The following is a 23,365-nucleotide window of genomic DNA, read 5'->3' as shown; positions in this document are numbered from 1 at the left end:
ACTATTTCCTTTCCCATATTAGGGAAGTTTTCAACTATAATTTCTTCAAATATTTTCTCAGTCCCTTTCTTTTTCTCTTCTTCTTCTGGGATCCCTATAATTTGAATGTTGGTGCATTTAATGTTGTCCCAGAGGTCTCTGAGACTGTCCTCAATTCTTTTTTCTTTATTCTTCTCTGTGGTATTATTTCCACTATTTTATCTTCCAGGTCACTTATCTGTTCTTCTGCCTCAGTTATTCTGCTATTTTTTCTAGAGAATTTTTAATTTCATTTATTGTGTTGTTTGTCATTGTTTGTTTCCTCTTTAGTTCCTCTAGGTCCTTGTTAAACGTTTCTTGTATTTTCTCCATTCTATTTCCAAGATTTTGGATCATCTTTACTATCATTACTCTGAATTCTTTTTCAGGTAGACTGCTTATTTCCTCTTCATTTGTTTGTTCTGGTGGGGGTTTACCTTGCTCCTTCATCTGCTGTGTGTTTCTCTGCCTTCTCATTTTGCTTAACTTACTGTGTTTGGGGTCTCCTTTTTGCAGGTTTGTAGTTCCCATTGTTTTTGGTGTCTGCCCCCAGTGGCTAAGATTGGTTCAGTGGGTTGCATAGGCTTCCTGGTAGAGGGGACTGGTGCCCCTGTTCTGGTGGATGAGGATGGATCTTGTCTTTCTGGTGGGCAGGACTGCATCCAGTGGTGTGTTCTGAGGTGTCTGTGTCCTTATTATGATTTTAGGCAGCCTCTCTGCTAGTGGGTGGGGTTGTGTTCCTGTCTTGCTAGTTGTTTGGCATAGGGTGCCCATCACTGTAGCCTGCTGGTTGTTGAGTGGAGCTGGGTCTTAGCATTGAGATGGAGATCTATGGGAGAGCTTTCACCGTTTGATATTACATGGGGCTGGGAGGTATCTGGTGGACCAATGTCCTGTACTTGGCTCTCCCACCTCAGAGCCACAGGCCTGACACCCAGCCGGAGCATGAAGACCCTGTCAGCCACATGGCAGGTATCAGCTCCATGGACCGTGGGGGCCTTCAGGGGCACCCAGGTGCCAGGGGGGGACCATCCTCCCACAGCAGCCTCCAGGGTAGGGCCCGTGTCAGACCACCGGGATCTATTGAATTCTTGTGATCGAAGACAACTTGGCACACTTAAGTCCCCTTTTCCCCCTTTATCAAGTACCAACATGCTTGTATTACAATGTGAAATAAATCTTCAGTGTTTTCTGCTAATTTATTTCTTTAACAGCAATCTATAGAGCATGAACACTGTGCCTGACACTGTTCTTGGTGTTAGGAAACAGAAACAAAACAGACCAAAATCCTGCTGTCATAAAGCTTACTAGTGAGACAGGTAATACATAAAACAAATAAGTAAGATATATAATATGTGCCTAGTCACCAGGATTTATTAAAACCTTACATTTCAATAAAAAGACAAACAACCTAATTCAAAAATAGACAAGGGACCTGAATAGACAATTCTCCAAAGAAGATATAGAAATGGCCAAAAAGCACATAAAAAGATGATCAACACCATCAGTCATGAGGAGAATGTAAATCAAACCACAATGACCACTTAGCTGCAACTAAGAGTCCACATGCTGCAACTAAGAAGTCTACATGCTGCAACTAAGAGCCTGCAGGCCGCAACCAACACCCAGTATGGCCAAAATAAATAAATAAGTAAATATTTTTTTTTAAAAATCTATTTTTCAGGGAATTCCCTGGTGGTACGGTGGTTGGGACTCTGCACTTCCCCTGCCAATGGTGTGAGCTCAATCCCTGGACAGGGAACCAAAATCCCGCAAGCTGCGTGGTGCGGCACGGCGCACCCCCCCCAAAAAAATCTATTTTCGAGAATGAGTGGGAAAGAGAATCTTAATGAAAAGGGGAAAAGGATGGGGTTGAGCTTTTAGAAAAGGTGGCTAGAGAGGGCCTCACTAAGGAGGTGACACTTGAATGCTGACCTGAAGGTAGGAAGGAATCCTTTATACAGACACCTGATGCAAGATCCTAAAGGGAGGAGCCGGGGCAGAGGGCCTGCCTCACTTCTGAGGCAGAGAACAGGTCACCGTGGCCAAGCAAGACAGGAGGGGAGAGCAGTAGGAAATGAGATCAGAGGGCAACGGGGAATCCGACAAGCAGAGGAAGGGCCTAGGGGCTCATTCTAAGGACTCGTGAAAAGGGAGCCAGCGACGTGAAGTGACTTACATTTGAACGGGCTCATTTGAGTCCTGAATTGAGAAGCTACTGCAGACCCATGAAGGGCAACAGCATGGTCTAGTCATCAGTTAGGAGCCACGGCAATGATGGAGGAAAGAGAATTCTCCAATCTGTCTTTCAATCCTTTCAGTAAGTTTTCAGTTTCTCTTTCGTCCTTCAACTGTTCTGTCCTCATGGCCTCCACAGTTTCATGGATATAATAACTTCTCTTATGGTTTTTGGTTTTTTGAAGTTTTGTGTTGATGCCTTCACTGTCTCTAATCTTTTCGGTTCCTTTTTCCTTATTTGCTCTTATTTCTGTTTTTCTTTTTCTTTTTTTTTTGGCCAAGCCACTTGGCTTGCAGGATCTTAGTTCCCCAGCCAGGGACTGAACCCGTGCCCCCTGCAGTGAGAGCGTGGGGTTCTAAGCACTGACTGGACTGCCAGGGAAGTCCCTGATTTCTGTTTTTCATGTTAGCATTCCTCAAATGTCTGATGATCCTTGGTGGTCTGCTAATATGTGGAAAAACTAAAAAGCACTGTCTGTGTGGGCAGGACTTGGAAACCTCACTGTGAGATTATTTGGTTGGGCCATTTCATTGCAGTATCTTGGCCTGGTCAATTTGGCCAAAGAAAAATAAACTGCTTTAATCATGAGTGGGTACATTCAACAAGTGCAAAGCTGCTGAGATCTAATCATTAAAAACACATATCTCAGGGCTTCCCTGGTGGCACAGTGGTTGAGAGTCCGCCTGCCAATGCAGGGGACACGGGTCCTGGTCCGGGAGGATCCCACGTGCTGTGGAGCGACTGGGCCCGTGAGTCATGGCCGCTGAGCCTGTGCATCCGGAGCCTGTGCTCCACGGCGGGAGAGGCCACAGCAGTGAGAGGCCCGCGTGCCGCAAAAAACAAAAAACAAAACCCCCCCCCCACATCTCATGAGGCTTCTCACCCCTCATCTATCCGAGCCAATCTATCACCAAGTCCTGTCAGCTTAACTCAGGTATAAATCTCTCAAATTTATATACAGTTGATCCTTGAACAATGCAGGGGTTGGGGGCGCTGACCCTCAGCACCATCGAAAACTCACATTTAACTTATAATCGGTCCTATGTATCCATGGTTCCTCTGTTATCTGTGGTTCCGCATCCACGGATTCAATCACCTGGGGATCCAACCAACTGGGAATTGTGTAGGACTTACTATGGAAAAATAATCCATGTGTAAGTGGACACGCTCAGTTCAAACCTGGTGTTGTTCAAGGGTCAGCTGTACTTCTATCCATCTCTATCATCATTCCCCTGGACCAAAATACACTCTTTGCTCACCAGGAAGACTACCGGAGTCTTGTTCACCTACCCCTAGGATATCCTTCAGTGTCTGTCTTCCACAATTGGCCAGAGTGATCTTTACAAAATGCATTTTTAGTCCTGTTCCCTTCCTTCATATCTCCCCCCCCCAAACTACTCCCACCGATTTTTAAAGTCTAGTGGCGGTCCTTACTCTTAGAAGAGAGTCGCACGGGCTGCCTACCTTTGCAGCCTCCCCCCGCCCCCGGCCCTGCCCCCAGTTCTCAGCGCTCCTGCTCTTCTCTCAGTCGTTCACACCACAGTCCTTTCTTCTACGGCTGTTTGCTTGCTCCAACTGTTTCTTTAAGTAGGGAATGCTCTTTTTTCCCTCTCCCTGTAGTTTCATCTTACTGATGCCTCAGGGCTCATTTTCAACATCAATTCCTCAAGGAGATGTTCCTAATCTTCCTTAAAGCTTTACAGACCTGTGTTTTGTTAGCATCCATCACAGCTGTAATTTTATAAGTGTGACTCTTTGATTAATGCCTCCCCCATTAAAATGCACACTTCCATAAAAACAGGTGCCTAATCCTTTCCCTTACCATGTATTCACAGCACCCTGCATAATACCAGGTGCGTATTATACGCCCTGTAAGTATCTGACAAGTGTGTATATACGTGAAGGCAGAGAACTGCAACTATTACCACCTCCAGTGTGTAAGTCACATGAAGAAGGCAATTGCTTTTCAAAGGCATTTTACAATGCCAAATTACAGACTGCCTTGAAAACTGTGACCTTAAAACATGCTTTTTTACTTCATCATAATCAGTACAAAGAAATCAGCACACAAAATACATTTCCAGACAAACACAGCAGTTTTACAGAAAAAGATATAAACATTCACATTAAGGTCTAGGGCAGGTGGGGGTTGGGGAACAAAACTCTGTCGTTCATTTCAGGCCAAGAACATAAAGTGAACCTACCTACCAGAAACAAAGAAACCAAAAATCAAACAGAATAACAAAAACAAAGCCATAGCCAAAATTACTTGTGCAAATACATAAATATCCAAAAAAGAATGACCAAATAATGGATCTTCTTGTAACATAAAGAAAAGCAAAATTTACAGTATTTTCTATACGATAAAGACTATATAAATATTGCTTCATTTAAAATAATTTAAAATTGGACCTAGTAAATGCTATCAAGTATCATCAATGTTATTTACCATTTACGTGTTCTTCCAGCTTTAGAATACTTTATTTCAAAGGGAAAAGTTTTTTACCTGTAACTCTATAACGATAACATGTTCAAGCAATCCAAATTCAACTGTGCTAAAATTCATGGAAAAGGAAGTACCTGTGCTTTTAAGAAGCTTCAGAGTGAGTCATGAGGAAATATTTTTAGAAGATATAAATGTCACTGGAACCTAACTGTAGAAAATTCGTGCAAAGGCTTTATTCATTAAACTAATGAATTCTCTACACTATGTGCCAGTCTATATACCAGATGGGGAAAACACAAAGGTAAGTATCAAAACAATCAGTACAAAATTTAAGAGTTCTAAAAGACAGATAAGGTATTTGGAATACCTGGTTTTTATGGTTTATAACAGTAGAAGAACCTGAAATCTTAACGTAAGCTTTTCTATAATCACTTTATGTCTGTGTGCACTTTCCTATCAGGATTATTAGTAGCTTCAAGGATGCAAATACATGAAGACAGATTTTAAAACCTTAACTGACGTCCACGGTGTACGCTGAGTGTGTTTTGTCAGGTCCACAACTGGTGTGGCAGGGTTTTTAAAGTTTGTCTATGTAGTTCATAGCTCAATTCCACTTTTCAATGCAGTGGCTGAGGCCTACGGATAAGAAGATGAATGAGAGAGTCCCTGCCCCACACAAGGCTCACTGCCGACCACGGGCCATGCAAAGAAAGGCGTGGGAAGTAGCAACGGTGCATCACGTGACACATTCAACAGCACAATGGACCCACTGCTATGGGAACAACAAAGAATACCAGGACAGGTAGGTAAGGAGTGTCTGCTCCATAGAAAGGCGGGTATCATTCACTCCCATGACTCTCTCAATATACCTAACATTTCGATGTTTGAAAACAAAATGTCTGCATATTTACATAGCGCAAGTGACACTGTTCCTTCTATTAACCTCCCGTGAAACCGCTTCTGCTGTTTTGACAACAAAATCATTTCTTAATTATCAATCATAAAATTTAAGGTTTAACATATTTTTATCTCACTATATCTTTTATATTTGACACATATAGTTTGACAGAATTTATTAGTTTTCCTAATGTTAAAGAATAGAGTTGGTGATAAAAATAATAATTGGCTTGAAAATACATTTCTGTATGTGAACTGGAATTGATTTCCTTTTCTGGAAATTGATAACACTTGACACTGAAATGAGTCAAATGATGAAATCCTCAGGCAGGAATTAGTTGTTTAGGTTCTGTAGTTTACATTTGCTTTTAACTTCTTCCTCTCTACGTCAGGAGGAAAAGACAGAGCAAAAGCTGCCAGACGAAATGTAACAAATCAGTATGGTCTGCACTCTGACGGCTGTACTGTATAGCGTTCCCTGTTTAAGGACAGGTAAGTATGCATCTCTCACTAAATCCACTAGCTGGACGTCTGCCAGCACAATAAAAGTGAACACAGTAATAAATGAGGAAATAGATCCACAAAACTTAGCACTGTCCGTTCAGCCTTTGGTACAACTTATACAGTTCATACTTCTTACAGACACAAATAAAGGACTTTAACAAGTACAAGCTGAAAAGGCACGCTGAGTAATCAGGAAAGTGCAACAGAATTAAGAAACGTCAAAAATGTAATTATACATTTTCTTCCCTTAGTCCAACATCTAGCAACTCTTTGTAGGCATACCAGAAATGTTTAATAAATGTAGAATAATGAAAATGGCAACGATGATGATGACAACAGCTAAGAGTTACTGGGCATTTAACTTGTACTAGGTACTGCTAATTGTTTAATATGTAAGCCTGACAACAATCCTAAGAGCAAGGCACTATTCTTAAACCCTATTCTGAAGACAGGGGAGAAGAGGCTGAGCCATGTTAGGAAGTGGCATGGTTGGGATTCTCACAAAGGCTGTCTGACTTCAAGGCTCTTAACCACTCGATTGCGGAAAAAGAAATATTATAAAGGCTGGGATTTAGCAACACTTTTGTTGCAAGAATTTTATAGCAAACATATTCAAATGTATTTAATCTATTTCAATATTGTAATACTGTATCTACTAAAACTGTAGGAAATATTCCATCCTGAAAGAGCAACTGACTTCTATACCACTGAACTATTAATAGATTTTAAAATGCTTTTTCCTAGATGTTATGACTAAAACTATTTTATATCACGTTAGATTTTTATCCTCTCTATAAAAGAGTAACCCAAAACATTTAATGTCAATTATTTTCACCATAACACAAGCGACTTCTGAAAAAAATCAAGAGCCAAAGTTCTAAAGTTGGAAAAGATAAAGAAATTCTCAGTAAATCATGACTGATTTTACTGAAATGATTCCAAAACCAAAGCAGTACAACTTAATGTCCTTTAGTATTAATTTTTTAGATTTTGAAACAATCCACTTCACAGTGGGAATACACTGAAGTCTGTACAAAGATCCAAACTAAACATGGACTTATATTACTTGTTTGCCTGATGTCATACTTAGAAAAAAAAAAAATCCTGCTATAAGCATACCTTGGCAAAAAATACGGTGAGGTGAGTTTCACTGCCAACAATCCAAATAGGGAATTTTGGAGATTTCAAGTAAGAACCAACCTAGAACAAATGTAGCAAAATAAATAAACAAATGAAAATTTTATACCGCCTGTTAAATATCTGCCAACGAATATTTGAAGCATAACTGAAGTGTCTAATTCATATTTCAAGGGAATAATGGATTGTGCCAGAATGCCTTACCCGTAATGGTCAAATGCTAAGTGTAAAAATGAATGTTATAAAGACTGTCAGGGCTAAGTTTTACTGCACCTTTCCACTAGAAGAATAATACAGATTTAACAAAGCTAAAAAGAATTAGTTTAGCTCTAAGAATCATTCTCAGGTTTCACTAAAGATCCTAGATAAAATGACCACTTCTAGAATTTCAGCTTGGTACCTCAAACCCTAAAACTATGAACTTGACAACAATTACTTTATCAGGAAAATAATTATAAATTAACAAGTGAGTAGATATATGAATAAATAAGGGGAAAAACCTTAAGAACATTCTGTCTTCAAAGAACCTGGGGCAACACAGTAATCTCTCTAAAGCAAAACACACACTCCCAAACATTTAAGAATATAAAAGAATCCTGTCATTTGATTCTTCATGGTAGGAAGTAAATTCAAAGTTTTACAGTATTAAGTCTCTTTAAAATAGGTAAGAAGTTATACTTTATAGCCTGCCTTTGAGGTTATATATTTAATATAAAAATGACAGTACCCAAAATTTGAGAGTAGCATTTTTTTGTGCGTGACAGAGGGAAAAAAAAAAGCTTAAAATTCAACCGACTTGTGAAATCCGATCATGTTCACATTAATCTCCCACACTCTTAGATGGACAGACTCTGACTGAAAAACAACTAACCTTACCAATCACATTTGCTGAATTTTCTTTTCTCACACAGACTCCCTAGAACTGGAAAATTCCAAGTGGCTGCTCGCAGCAGTCCGGCCAACTATTTGCCCCTAAGCAGCCAAAAGCCCTGCTCTGGTGCCCGGCTTTCAACCACCCTTTGGAACTGACTGCTATCGTTAGGAGGGAAGTGGGAAAGAGGCAGGTACTCCTTTGTATTCGGGGATCGTAAAGCTAGTATCTCTGACCTACGACGGGAGGGATGAGAGGGATGTGCTAACGGCAGTGGTGAACCAGCAGAGGAGGAAGGATGGTTTGAGGACAACAGAAAAGTGTTAACAGCAAAAGGACAAAGAAACAGGAAAAGCTCTGGTCACAGTTCAGAGTGAAGGGATTTTAGAGGCGTTCAGTGCAAGGCCTTCCACTTTACATAAGGAAGCTGCAAACTCCACAGGACCTGTGCTTGGCCTGAATTCAGACAGCTAACTAGTACAGAGCTGGGGTTAAAGCTCAGGTTTTATAATTCCTCATGTGGCAGCTTTCTATTACATCATGCTGCCTCTTGTGGTGAAAAGCTTAGGTGCTGTTGAACTTCTCTTTTAGAAAAAGTGTGTGTGTATATATATGCGTGTGCGTTTAAGGTAGAAGTAAAACATGAGGATAAAATTACAAACACTGGGATCAAAGGGTAAATGAGTGCTGAGCTCACGAAGTGTCTGTAATAAGAAAAATAAATAAAAGAAGGCATACATGGAGCAAGCACTTTGGAAAACAGTTTGACAGTTCCTCCAAAAGCTACGTATATAATTACTGTATGACCAAGTAATTTCACTCCTGGGTGCACACTCAAGACAAATAAAAACATGCTCACAAAAGACTTATATATTAATGTTCATAGCAGTATTATGCACAGTAGCCAAAAATCAGAAACAAGCCAAGTGTCCATCAACTGATGAACAGAAAAATGAAACTGGCATAAACAGATACATCATACAATAGAATATTATTTGGTCATACAAAGGAATGAAGGACTAATACATGTGAAAACGTGAATGAACGCTGAGAACATTATGCTAAGTGAAAGAAGCCAGACACTGAAGGCCACGTACTGTAGGATGCCAGTTACATGACATGTCCAAAACAGGCAGAACTGCAGAGACAGACAGTTGCCAGGGGCTGAGGAGGAATGAGGAGGTGACAGCTGAGGGGTTCAGAGCAGCAGGGTCCCCGACCCTTTTGGCCGGTGACATGGAAGACCAGTTTTCCATGGGCCGGGGTGGCAGGGGAGTGGGGGGTGGGGATGGCTCAGGCAGTAACGTGAGCGATGGGGAGCGGCGGGGAGCGGCCGATGAAGCTTCGCTGGCTCGCTCGCCCGCCGCTTACTGCCTGCTGTGCGGCCTGGGGTTTGGGGACCCCTGGTTTAGAGGATCTTTTTGGAGCGAGGAAAACATACTGAAATTAGACAGTGGTCATGATGGCACAGCCCTGTGAATATACGAAAAACCACTCAATAACACACTTTAAAATGGTGAATTTTATGCATGAGTTATATATGAGTTTTTTGAAAGGGGCACAGCCAAAAGCACTCAGAGTCACCTTTTATCTCGCGCGCGCACGCATACAGGGGCAGGAGAGGGAAGGAGAGGGAAAGAGAGAGAGAGAGACCTAGAGAGCCCGTGAGAGAGACTGTTTCATTTGTCTTAATGAACACAGGAGCAAAATGATATGAAAATGTTCATTTCAATTCTAAAGGGCAATTTGCTGCACTGTCAAAGAACAGGGAGATGTTCAGATTCACAAAACTAATACAAACACAATTATTCCCTTAACGCCATTTCTCTAAATGTTTGATAAGTGAATGTATATATTTTTTCAGAAGGATATCTACAGTTATATACAGATGAGTACCAGAGTGTAAGAGTGAGTGTTTTGTTGTTTCTTTAATGCTGTCTTAACTCAGCTTTGAGGCCCTGATTGGGGGCTGGTCAATTTCCTTAAAAAAGACAGCTCATAAGTCCAAACCCCAGCCACCTGACGTGTCTCCCCACCCCAGGCCACTCTGCATGGCCCTAATCGCTCTGGAGCCAGGCCCCAGACAACAAGGGACAACTCCCAAGCCCAGAGCTCACCCAAACTATTCAAACCAGCCAGGTCACAGGGAGCCCAGGCAACCCAGCTAACTCCATCCCAAGTTCCACACGTAAGCTGCTCCCTAGGGCTGCAGCCTGCTGTTGCCTTGTCCCCAGCTATAACTCTCTTCTTGGCCCTGCCTGGTAGCATTCTCTTGTTTGGAGCTGTAGGTCACAGAGTTCTGCCTTTCATCTATCTGAGTATCAGTGTGCTGTATCCCACCATTAAAAATATCTTTAAACCTAGAAAACACCACAGTTACTGCTAGAACACTAGAGCAGTAACACTAGGTTGGCACTAGAGCAATAATACTGGAGTAACAGGAGAACATACAGCAGCTAATGATGTCCCACTAAGATTTTGGGGATAAAACAGACATTCCTCTGTTCTATCTAACAGTTAAAGAAAAGCAAATGCACATATTTAGAAAATTACAATTCTGGTGAAATTGTCTGCTCATTCATTCAACAAATATTGACTGAGCATCTAATATGTACCCAGAAAGACAATGTGCCTGCCTTCAAAGAGTTTATATTCCATTAGGAACAACAGAAAAACAAATTCAAGATTAAAAAAAAAGATAACTAAATCAATAAAAAAGATCACTGCAAGGTGATTATTCCTATGAAATAATGTGAAAAAAGAGTCACTGAGGGAATGGTCCAGGAAAGGGTCTTTGAGGCACAGTCTGAAGTAGAGTCTGAAGGAGAGAGTGAGCCATCCATTTAAGAGCTGGAGTATTCCAGGCAGAAATGAAGGAAGTATGAAGGCTCATCAGGCAGGAAAGGGCCTGGCGTGTATGAAAAACTGACAGGAGACCAGCGTGGCTGGAGCACAGCAATGGAGAGAGTGCAACGCAACTCTGGAAGGACAGACAGAATCCAGACCATCAGGGCCTTAAGGCCACAGGGTGAAGATTTCAAAATATATCATCTTCACACCCTATCTGCCTGCAAAACACACACCACACACTTTTCAGAAAAGAGCTTCACTGACGTATCTTTGTATATATTTAAGGTGTACAACTTGATACTTGGATATACGTATACACCGTAAAAAGGTCACCACAATCAAGCGAAGTAACATATCCATCGTCTCTACGTGGTTACCATTTTTTATGTGCACACAGACTTTTAGGAATATGAACGTCTGTGGGTGTGCTGGGGAGGAGGAGACGCAGTTTGATTCTCCGGTCGCTAAGCTGCCTCAGAATAGCTTTACCTTGTGTAGTCAAAGTCACTGAAAATATAAGAGTTGCTACTGTTTGACAGTACAATTACTACTAATGAATAAGGGCAGGATGACACCTATTTGATTATCATATCCGTGTCACCCCTGTCCAAGTGTTGTCATGAAAGAGGAATGCTGTCTGGTAAAAAAGAAAGGGAGGGGAGGAAGGGAAGGAAGGAAGAAAGGAAAAAAGAAAGAAAGGCACCGTTACTGTTACTAAAAATAATCACCACCAGAACCACTGCTATGGAACCACCATTCTAAAATGGAAAAGAATATGAGATCTACTTCTTTCTTTCCCCCAAATCAGAACATCTTATTAAGCACAAATCATTAACGATTTAAACTCCATTTAAAACTATTTGGAATATCCAATAGTTATTTCAGATTGTGCAGGAAAGCTATGAAATATATATCAAAAAACGAGAGTTTCAGGGCAGTTCCTAATTCTAGCACATGTTAAAGAGTTTAATGCTGTGAAGTGCTTAGATTTTGCTTTTTAGTGTGAAATCAGTTTTCAGATGAAAAACACAAGTTAGAATTTCAGGCATTTAGCAGATTCTTTTTCTTTGCCTGATAAAGTATTATCAGTTGTTTCAGCGAAGCATGCTGTTAGGCATTCTTTCCCCTCAGTTTACCCAAAACTGTATTTATATTCGATAATGGATATCTGTTTTTACAAATTATTTCATGCTGGGTTCTGACCCCGACCCTCAAAAAGGAACAAGCCTCAAAAAATAAGGAGACTCAGCATGATCAGCCAGCTTCGCTCCATCCTTGAGAAGCCTGTCAGGTCAGGAAGGGAGGTCAGAAGAGAACTGAGAGGACACACTGTCGGTAGTGAGCTAAAATACGGTGTCCCACGAGCAAAATGCTCTCTGCAACAGTGGACGTGTGAATACAAACCATTCAAAGTACCTTAAAAATCAACTTACCTTACAGTATCTTAACGCTTCCATGAGTGTTAAGAATCCTACAGCTGCTTGTTCATGGATACCAAGAAGTTCTGCAACAAAAAAGTTAGCACTGCATTAGCATATAAATCTGAAAGGCACTTCAATGTAAATATATATGTACACATATATATGTTCTACACCAAAACTTTTACTTTTACCCAAAACTATACTTTAAAGCCCAGCATATATTTATTGTTAGGAGTTCACATCAAGTCATCATGACAGTACTACTCATTATAAAATACCATTAAATTAGGTAGTGGGTAATGTGATCCTTCAGATGTACATTAAAGGTATTTATAAAACTTTATATTCAATGTTAACTTTTGATGGACATTTGATACCATTCCCCTCTCCTATAAACAAACACAAGCAGCATGCTTAAAAGTGGGGAAGTAAGGATGAACAGAACACAGTAACTGCTTTACAAAGGCTAAGAGCTTATCAAAGGAGGCAGATGAAAAAACCTGTGCTCTGTTTACATGAACACACACATCTTATAGTAGTATTAAAGCACCTGCTTACTGTGTTAGGGAAGGTGTACACAAGTGGTAACATCTGAGTTGAATCTTGTAGCATATGTAGGAATTTTCCAGGCCAAGAAGAGGATAAGAAGAAAATTCAAAGCAGAGGAAATGGCAAAGAAGTATGATAAATCAATGTATCTAAGGTGTGAAGAAGTTGTCAAAGCTTCCTTAAAGGTTTCTAGCCTGGGGAACCTGATAAATGGTGATTAACTAAGAGAAAAAATTAAGAAGAAGTAGGTTCTAAAGTGGCGTGAAGAGAGAATATGAGTTTGGTTTTAGACAAGCTAGGATTGAGGCGCCATTAGGACTTCTAGCTAGAGATGGATACACAACTAGAAGTAAGGCTCAGGAACACGGAAGAGAAATCAGGGTTAGGTGTAAAGTTTGGGGAATCACCCGCATAGAGATGAGAGCTGACATCATGGAAATGGGTAAGAAAGAACAGAAAAAGCAAAGAAAATGAAAAGACAGATTATTCCACATCAGAGATGTAACTGTGATGGTAATAAAGTCTTTTCAGACTACAGCTTTCAGCTAAAGTACATCAAGTACCACTATAATAGTAATTTGGGTCCACACATATTTCTAAAAAGCATGTTTTTTTCCAGTTAAAAATTATGTCCACTGTAAACACAATGTATATATAACTCTACATCCTTTTTACCATCTGGTTATATATCATCCATTTTCCTATTAGGATATTATGTTTTTCTTATCAATTAATGTAATAATATCAACTTATTTGCTTTTGTTGTAAATATTTTATTGTGTATCCTGAAGTACAACATCTGGATGGTGTAAACCAAGAACTTGTTTAAGCTTCAAGATTTGTAAATTCAAAATTAATAGAAGGCACGTATACATATAGTCTGTATTTTTCCACAAACTTCTTACAGGCAGAGAAGACAAAGCGATAGTTCCCAAATTTTGGTTACGATCCTTAGGGATGCCTAAGGCCCTTTTAGAGACTACATGAAACTGAAATGATTTACATGAAAAGACGTTATTGTCTTTTTCACTCTTACTCTCTCATGAGTGTAGAGTGGGGTTTTCCAGAGGCTAACTGATACGTTACTTCCCAACAGATTGAATCTATAAACAGATATGAGAATCCAGCTGTCTGCTAATAAACTAGACATTAAAGGGATTTGCAAAATTTTAAAACAATGTCACTCTTCTTACGAAATTTTTTTCTTATTTGGGAAGATAGTTTAATTAAAAATATTTATATTTAAAGTAATTTTAAAATGAATACATCTTTTAAAATTTCTCAGTCTTAATTTTTAACAAAAAACCCAGTGATTATTATTTTCTTATAAACCAAATAAGCAAAAGCTTTTTGGGATCCTCACTATATTTAATAGTGTAAAGGTCATGAGACCAACAACTGAGAATCGTTGAATTATAGCCGTCAAAGGAAAAAGAGGAAGTGAGGGTGAGCAGCCCACATAGGCAGAGATGGTACTCCACAGCCTTTCAAAGTTTTTCCTCCTCTTCCTTCCAAAATGTAAGCAGCACTAAATGTTTCAAGTTCAAAGAATACATGTTAAGAAACATTTTCACACTTTAATTTCTAAAATCAGTTACCACCACCTAGTGTTACAACTTGATACTACATCATCTATTTCCTTAGAATTTTAAACAAATGTCTAGAATAGTATATTTATAATATCATGCTACTAAATATAGCAAATTAGCTGTTCATAATTCTTGAATAATGAATTGTTCAGATTAGGTCAGTAATCACATGTTTAGGTATGTTGTTTGAATGGTAGCATTTTAAAAATGTGTCAACTCCTATTTCCTTAAACAGGACATGTACTTATAATTTTTATCTTCTTTTGATAGCTAAAGTACATCATTAAGAATATTTATTATTGTACAAAGTCGTAATTATAGTGAGGATATACTACCCTCATATTAAAACTTACAGAATTTAGTTATAAGAGACTTAATAAGTCTCAAAGAAGTCTGCTTACATTTGCAGAAAATTCTAATAATTAAGTCATTACATTTCAGAATTTTCTGTCTAACTTCGTTTTCTTAGCCTAGCATTTAAGACTAATCATGGTGACTGTCTATCAACGCTTCTGTTCAGTCAGTGACACTGCACCTAAACGCAGAGCTTTATATTCCTGAGTTTGCTTTTTTATACCCTTCTCCTCCACTCCCAACTAACGCTTCTCACTACTGTCAGGGTGTCTACAGAAGTCCTTCTTGGGCCTTTCAAACTTGACGCTGACTTGGAAAGCAGATAACTGCACTACATTTATTTAACAAACATGCTCTGGCTGCCAGGTATGAAAAAGAACAATGCTAAGCACAGTACAGGAATACAAAGGTACCACTGGGAATGTGAAGACGAAGAAGCAAAGAGCCTCTCTGCAAACCATGTATCTGATGAGGGGTTAATATCCACAATATATAAGGAACTCCTACAACTCAGCTGCTAAAGACCAAATAACCCAGAAAACAAAACAAGACGCCAAAACAAAAAAATCTGGGCAAAGGACTTAGACGTTTCTCTAAAGAATACATAAAATGGCCAACGGTATATGGAAAGATGCTAAACATCACTGATCATCAGAGAGGTGCAAACTGAAACCACAACGTTAGGCTAACCATTCTCAAGAACACGAAAGATAAATGCTGGGGAGGGTGTGTGGAATCTGAATCCTTGTACACTGCTGGTGGGGATCTAAAATGGAAAACAGGATGGAGGTTCCTCAAAAAATTAAAAATAGAACCACCATATGATCCAACAGTTCCACTTCGGTGTACTTAGTCCAAAAGAATGAAATCAGGATCTCAAAGAGATACCTGCATTCCCATGCTCACTGCAGCGCTGTTCACAATAGCTGAGAAACTGAAACAACCTAAAACTCCAGCAACAAATGAATGGATAAAGAAACTGTGCAATATCCATACAATGGAATATTACTCAGGCTTACAAAAGAAGGAAATCTTATTATATGTGCACATGTATGAACCTCGAGGACCTTATGCTAAGTGACATACGCCAGTCACAGAAGGAGAAATACTGCATGATTCCACTTAGATGAGGTTTCTAAAATAGTCAAACTCATAGAAGCCGAGAGTACAACGGTGGTTTGGCCAGGAGCTGGGAGGGGGAGGAGATGGGGAGCTGCTGTTCCACAGACAGAGACTTTCCGTTATGTAAGATGAGTAAGTCGTAAAGATCTGCTACACAATCTTGTACCTACAGCTAATACTATACTTAAAAATTCGTTACAGGATAGATCTCATGTTAAATGTTCTTACTACAGTTAAAAAAATTCAACCCCTTCGCCCCCTCCAAAAAAAACAAAGGAGAATGTGGTAAGTGCCATGAAGGCAAAGTGCTCAGAGGCAGGATGGATGACCTGCAGCTGTGGGAATCAGGAAGTGCCCCAGGGAAGGGAGGGCACATGAAGTGTGAGCTGAAGGACTGGACAAGCACAGATGCGAGGGATACAGGTCTTCAGGCACAGGGAGTGGCATGAACAAAGAAATGAAAGCAAGTAGCATGATTCTGTTCAAGCACAGGTTCACGATGGCCGAAAACTTAGGCTGGGGTGAGATTATGTAGGGTCCCTGAGTAAGTAAGGTAAAGAATCTATAGTTAAAAATATGGAGAAAAAAGAAAAAGAGGACTTTAAGGATGTTAAAATACCTAAAATAAAAAACAATACAATACAGAAAAAGGCTTGGTTGTCTCACTTATAGGTAAAGGTGCATGCCATCTGAGCCATAAACTTTGTGAAATCTATTTTTGAAGTGAGGAGCTTTTTAAAACCCCCTTATTAGCTGTCTGTCGTACCCCTGAGAAGTCAGGTTGCTAGAGAGTTGGCATCTAGCCAGGGCTGCCAGATCTAGCAAATAAAAAGATGCCCAGTTAAATATAAATTTCAGATACAAAATATAATTTTTCAGTATAAGCATATTCCAAATACTGAATGGGACATACTTACACTAAAAATGATTGTTTATTTGAAATTCAAATTTAAATGGGAGTCCTGCATTTTGTCTGGCAACTTAGTTCCAGCTAACTTAATATATTTTTACAACTAATAGAATTTGGAGAAAAGGAGCACTTCTGACTTTCCTCACATAAATTCTGATAAACCAAATACGTTTCAAATTTGTATAGCACCTGGCCACTAACTGCAATTCACATTAATTACTTAAAAATATGAAAATTTCAAAATGATCTTAATCTTCAGAGTTTAGATTCTCATACTGTCTATGTATCATGAGTCTAAATCAGCTTTCAATTAACTATGCCTGGAAGGACTGCCATAGTGATTTCTATCAAAAGAAAAAAGAAACGAAGAATGTGGGTTTCTGATTTATAAGACCTGACTCTATTTCAATCCCATAAAATGAAGAAAACATTAAAATAAAAATAATCATCAAATAAACATACGAAAGCAATAAATGTACAATACATACAAAAAGAGAGGGTACGCAAATGCTGAGGGATTCGTTTACGAAAGAAAGGAGGCCATGGGAAGACTGATCTATGGGAAAATAAAATCAAAGAAAACCTCAGCTCAAAATACAGGCAACAGTAAAAATGAAGATATCTGGCAGGTTAATAGGGGCCAGACCACAAAAGGATTTTAAGACCTTGCTAAGAAGTTTGGACTTTATTTTAAGGGCATGGGGAAGCCAGCTATTGAATGATTTTAAGTGAGAGAATATCATGATCAGATTTAGTGTTTAAAATACCAGGCTAGTTACTGTGAAGGACTGAGGCGTGGCCAAGAATGAATTCAGTGATTAGTTCTATTGCAGTTTTATCTGTACTCTATGGCAGAAGCAGAAGCTAGTCTTAACAACTGAGGTAGAATAATGTACATGAATTCAAGAACTATATGATCAACAATATATACTTTCATTTAAAGATATAAAAAACTATCTAGATGGGAAGACCTAATATTGGAAAGATGTCACTTCTCTAAAATAATACACAAACTTACTGTAACCTCAAGCAAAATGTTTAGAGACTTCTTAAAACTAGAAATTAAAAAGCTGGAAAAGCAGTTAATTGGAATAGATAGTATGGAAAGGACCATGATAAATTTGAAAAAGTACAATATTAGGGAACGTGCTAATAAATATCAAAGTGTGTTATATAACTATGTACCAGTGTACTTTTGGCATAAGAACTCACAAATAGATTAGTGGAATAGAAGACTCCAAAAAATGACTCATACCTATGGGAAAATCTGTTATTTGATAAAGCAGGTGCTTCATATCTGTGGAGAATTGACTGGAATTAGGATATTAGGAAATTCTTTGGGAAAAAGTAAAAAGATAGATCCCTACTTCATACCACTCATAATCAGATGGATTCACGAGCTAAACGTTAAAAAAAATAACATCTACAAAAGCAATTGAAGAAAATACTAGAGAGTATTAGTTTTAATCTTGGGTAGGAGAAACATAAAACAGATACAAGGAAAAAAATTTAAAAACAAAAGCCATAACAGAAGAGATCAAATGATTTAATCTCATAAAAATGAAAAGCTTTGGTATAAAAGATACCAGTGGCAAAGTTAAAGGAGACAGAAAAGGCTGAGAGAAAATATTTGCAACACAGATTTAACACAGAAAGAACAAAGAATTTATAAAGCATCCCTAGAAATTGTAAATAAAAGAAAATAAATAACCTCTCCCCCGAAAATGCCAAAAAATAGAAAAAGACAATTCCCAGAAGAAGAAACACTGAAAGTTGAGAAACATATGAAAAGATGATCAAGTGCAGCCTCACTAGGAATCAGAGAAACATGAATCAAAACAGGCTACCAGGTGTCAATAAACTGATGGACGAAACATTAAAGACGGAGAGCTCTGAGTGTCGGCCAGTAAGCAGAAAAACAGGAACTCTCCTACGTGCTGGAAGCATCAGTTTATACTTCTCTAGTTGGTAAAGCAAATCTTAGAAGGTAATTTGGCATTATCTATCAAAGTTTAACAGGTGTTCCTTAAAAGGTTAAATAAACACAGAATTATCATATGACCCAGGATTTTCACTCCTGGGAAGATGCTAAAGAAAAATAAAAACATATTCTCACAAACATTTGTACATAAATGTTCCTAACCACATTACTCATCACAACCAAGTGGAAAGAAGCCCAATGTCCATCAACTGATGAACGAAAACAGAAAATGTGGTATAAAGCATACAATGAAATATTGTTCAGTAAAATGGAGTGGAGTGCTGGTACATGCTAAAACATGGATGAACCGTGAAAACATTATGCGAAGTGAAAGAAGCTGGTACAGAAGACCAGCTATTAAGGACAGGATTCTGTTACCAGAAATGTCCAGAACAGGCAAACCTACAGAGACAGGAAGTAGATTAATGGCTGCTAAGGGTTTGGGGGAAGTGACTGCTAATGGGTTCAAGGATTATTGCGGAGATGATACAAACGTTCTAAAATTGATGTGGTGATGGCTGCGCAACTCTTAACATACTAAAACCAGTGACTTGTATATTTTAAATGGGAGATGTGTACGGTATGTGAATTACATCTCAATAAATCCATTTAGTTAAAAAAAAAAAAAGAAAAAACCCAGAAGCCTAAATTTTTTTTTTTTTTTTTTTTTTTTTTTTTGCTGTACGCGGGCCTCTCACTGCTGTGGCCTCTCCCGTTGCGGAGCACAGGCTCCGGACGCGCAGGCTCAGCGGCCATGGCTCGCGGGCCCAGCCGCTCTGCGGCATGTGGGATCTTCCGGGATCGGGGCACGAACCCGTGTCCCCTGCATCGGCAGGCGGACTCTCAACCACTGCGCCACCAGGGAAGCCCCAGAAGCCTAAATTTTTTTTTTTTTTTTTTTTTTTTTTTAAAGGACTCTTATTATTTCCAGTTTTTTTTTTTTTTAATTTTTTTTTTTAAACCCACATTTGTTTATTTATTTATTTTTGGCTATGTTGGTTCTTCACTTCTGTGCGAGGGCTTTCTCTAGTTGTGGCAAGCGGGGGGTCACTCTTCATCGCGGTGCGCGGGCCTCTCACTATCGATGCCTCTTTTGTTGCTGGAGCACAGGCTCCAGATGCGCAGGCTCAGTAGCCGTGGCTCACAGGCCCAGTTGTTCCGCGGCATGTGGGATCTTCCCAGACCAGGGCTCGAACCCGTGTCCCCTGCATCAGCAGGCAGACTCTCAACCACTGCGCCACCAGGGAAGCCCCTAAATTTTTTTAACATACGTTCTGCTTTTAGGAATCCATCCTACAGGAATACTTGAATTTGAACAGAGAGATATATACACAAATGTTCACTGCAGAATTGTTTGTAACAGCCAAAAATGGTAGACCCATCTAAACGTTCATAAAAAATAAACTAGGGGCAAAAGATAAACTGGGGAAAAAATGTTTACTACATATATGACAGATCAAGCATTGATATCCTTTATAAATAAAGGTGAGAAAACTGTCCATTTATCTTTCATTGAAACTTCTTGGCCTTTCCTGGATAAACACGTAATGTCCATTTTCTTTCCCACTGCCAGATTGATGATTATTGCTAGGAAAAAGCCTAATTATAAGCTTTACTGGTTAGATCCACTCTAAATAATTCTACATAACCTCATCTCAACTCATAATTCTGATTGCACATTGAAAAGCTTTTCATAATCCATCTTTATATTCCTTCTTACAGCAGTTGATTCAAACTCTCTCTCCTTTATATGCCTCTTTCTGTCCACTCATTCTCAGCAACTTCAAACTCTCTAGAGTTCTCCCACTTCAAATCTTGCATATTTCAAAATGCCTTTTTCTTTTCTCAGCACTCTTCCTGTTTCAGAAGAACTGTGCATCCTTCCAACGTCACTGTTACTCTTGACTCCATTTACTCTCTCTTCTATTAAAAGCAGTTCCCTTTCTTACGAACAATTTAGGTGACTTCTATCCCTTAAAACAATACCTGTGTATACCATCTCTTGGCCTTATTTTGACCAGGCAATGAACTCCTGTTTCCATCCTTTCACCAGCAAAATTTCCTTGCTTACACTGCTAAAATATTTACTCCCTAGGATATGGCTTCTATCTCAATTGCTCTTTTAAAGTAAAGAGCTAAATTGCTCTTTTAATTGCTAAATTCATAGCCTACTTCTAGTCCTCATTCGCCTTGATTGAGGGATACAGCACAGCTCATTCACTAACTCTGTATCAGGGACAAAAATCTTTGGATTAAATTCTCAATCTCAGCTTCCCTCTATAAATGAGGCAAATAACTACCTCTCAGGGCTACTGTGAAACTTAATAAAATAAACTTCTTCCACATCATCCTACATATTTATTTTCACACTGAAGACTCTGTTAAGTATAGTTTAAGTGGCTGTATATCATGATGATTAAGTATGCTGGTTGCAGGAAACCAGACTACTGTGGTTGAAATCCCAGCTCTGCTGTTTATTAAACTGTATGGATGAAGCAAGATACTTAATTCGGTGCCTTAACTTTCCTTTATTCTATGACCTTCATAGAGTAGTTATAAGAACGAAGTGAGAAAATGGAAAAAAAAAAAGACAGTCATTAAATACTAAGAACAGAGCTTGGCATTGTTAAGATAATGTTTGTCACTGCTGCATAATGGGCATTCTTAACAATCGTCAACAGTTGTAACTGCTCTTTAAAGAAAATGAAATACTTGAGGAAAAGGATTGTTTTCTGTCACCAAAACATACACAGTGACTTAAAGCTGGCTTCCCATGATGCTTCTTTCACATGTTCATTTATTCATAAACTTTATTTGAAAACCTATTGGTTATTTGTACCTTACCCTCATCTGTCTAATTCATAGCTGAATTCTACAAGTTCTACTTTCCTGTAGGCTCTTTCACAGAGGAAGAGTGGTCCAGGAGGAAAATGTGCTACGGGGGACTGAGCGCAAGCCTTGGCTATGGTCAAAAGCTGTGTATGCCTGCCGTTGGACACTGGGAAAATCACTAAATTATCGGAGCCTCAGTTTTCTTACCTGTATATATTGAGATTGAGAAGATACATATCCAAAACATACTGCTTAGCACAAAGTACCTAAACCCTAGTGCCTCTGTTTCTCTTCCTCTGCCATGCCTATTTCATCTTCTTACCTCCCAGCTGTCTTGACTATGTGCTATAGCTTTCGACTTGTCATCCCATTCCCTTCCAATGCATTCTACAAGCTGACAGATTAGCGTTCTTATCTTGTGTCTCACGTTATTGCTCTGTTTAAATGCCTTCAATGACTCTCTTCCTAACGTTTGCCAGCTAATGTTTGAACTTCTTCGAATCAAGATCCTCTGGGTTCTTACCCAGCCCTACGTTTATGATCTTCCCTCCCACTGTCTCCTTCACAGAAGTCAATGCTCTTGTCTCCTCAAACCTGGCTGCACATTAAACTCATCTAGGGGTAATTTTAAAATGATCCATGTCCAGACCCCACTACCTAGAAATTCTAATTTGTTTATTTATTCTCAGCTGTGGCCTGAGCACTGACTTACTCTTAGGCACCCTAAGTGATAACACATAGTCGGGATTAAGATACACTGTTTTAATCAGACTCATCTGTCTCCCTGTCCCTAGACACACAACCTATATTTTTCCCTCTCTCTCATTCCACGTGGTCCCATTAAAAGGGTAACTCTTACTTTACGGCTCTCCACCTATCACAAAGGTTTTCTCCTTCCCCTGAATTCTATAACACTTTATTTCAACATGCTTCATTTTACCTCGCATTATAGTTATTTGTGTGCATGTTCTTGTTTTCCTCTTTTGAGGGAAAGCCAAGTTCTTCCCATGGGTCAGTTGAGGCATTTTAGAAATTTAACCTTAGTCTTTACAATCTAACAACCCTTTGAGGATGATATTACCTCCCTATTAGCCAAGAGAAGTAAAGCAGCTTGCCTAAAGATTTATAAAACTAGTAACTCTTTAATTATAATTTTTCTTTGTATATTACATATATCACAACCTCCTCCCATGTTGTCAGACAGAAAAATATCCAATAAATGCTGAATGAATGTATGGATTTTTATTGTAAGTTTGGTGACTGAAAACAGATTCAACCTTAAGTCAACATTCCTAACGATTAAGGGAAAATGCACACTTAATCGCAGAGAATGCAAAGAAATATACCCTGCCTATTTTCTTTTCCAAGATAATTATTTCAAAGTCATTGCTTAGTTTTGACATTTAAACTATAGTTTAAAAAAAATCCACAGCAAGACAACAGCTTTGAAAGCTAATATTTCAAGAAACAGAAAAGGATGAATTAGTACACATCAAGAACCTAAACTGGAATAATTGACCAATATCCTATAAAGGAAGTACACAGCATGAAGAAGAGCCTATGGGAGACTTGAGAGGCTGACATGCCTTTAACCAGCAGGATTAAATACTTTCAGCTATCAATCAGAATGAGGGCTCAAGAATAG

The 23,365-nt window shown here is 39.0% G+C and overlaps 1 protein-coding gene across 1 annotated transcript in view; it reads right to left on the bottom strand.

Annotated features, from left to right (window-relative positions):
* MINDY3 (MINDY lysine 48 deubiquitinase 3) overlaps nucleotides 1–23,365 on the bottom strand; it is a 96,202-nt gene that overhangs the window by 45,897 nt on the left and 26,940 nt on the right. Inside the window, exons 9-10 of the mRNA XM_081226759.1 lie at nucleotides 12,396–12,466; nucleotides 7,224–7,304 (exon numbers count right to left, since the gene is read on the bottom strand). Of these exons, the coding sequence (XP_081082885.1) occupies nucleotides 7,224–7,304; nucleotides 12,396–12,466 (152 nt within the window). The remainder of the gene's footprint in view (nucleotides 1–7,223; nucleotides 7,305–12,395; nucleotides 12,467–23,365) is intronic.

This window comes from Mesoplodon bidens (assembly GCF_964165515.1).
Source record: "Mesoplodon bidens genome assembly, chromosome: 3".
NCBI classification, from domain to species: Eukaryota; Metazoa; Chordata; class Mammalia; order Artiodactyla; family Ziphiidae; genus Mesoplodon; species Mesoplodon bidens.
The sequence above is the reverse complement of the archived record's forward strand: the minus strand, read 5'-3'. Positions and strand labels throughout refer to the sequence as shown.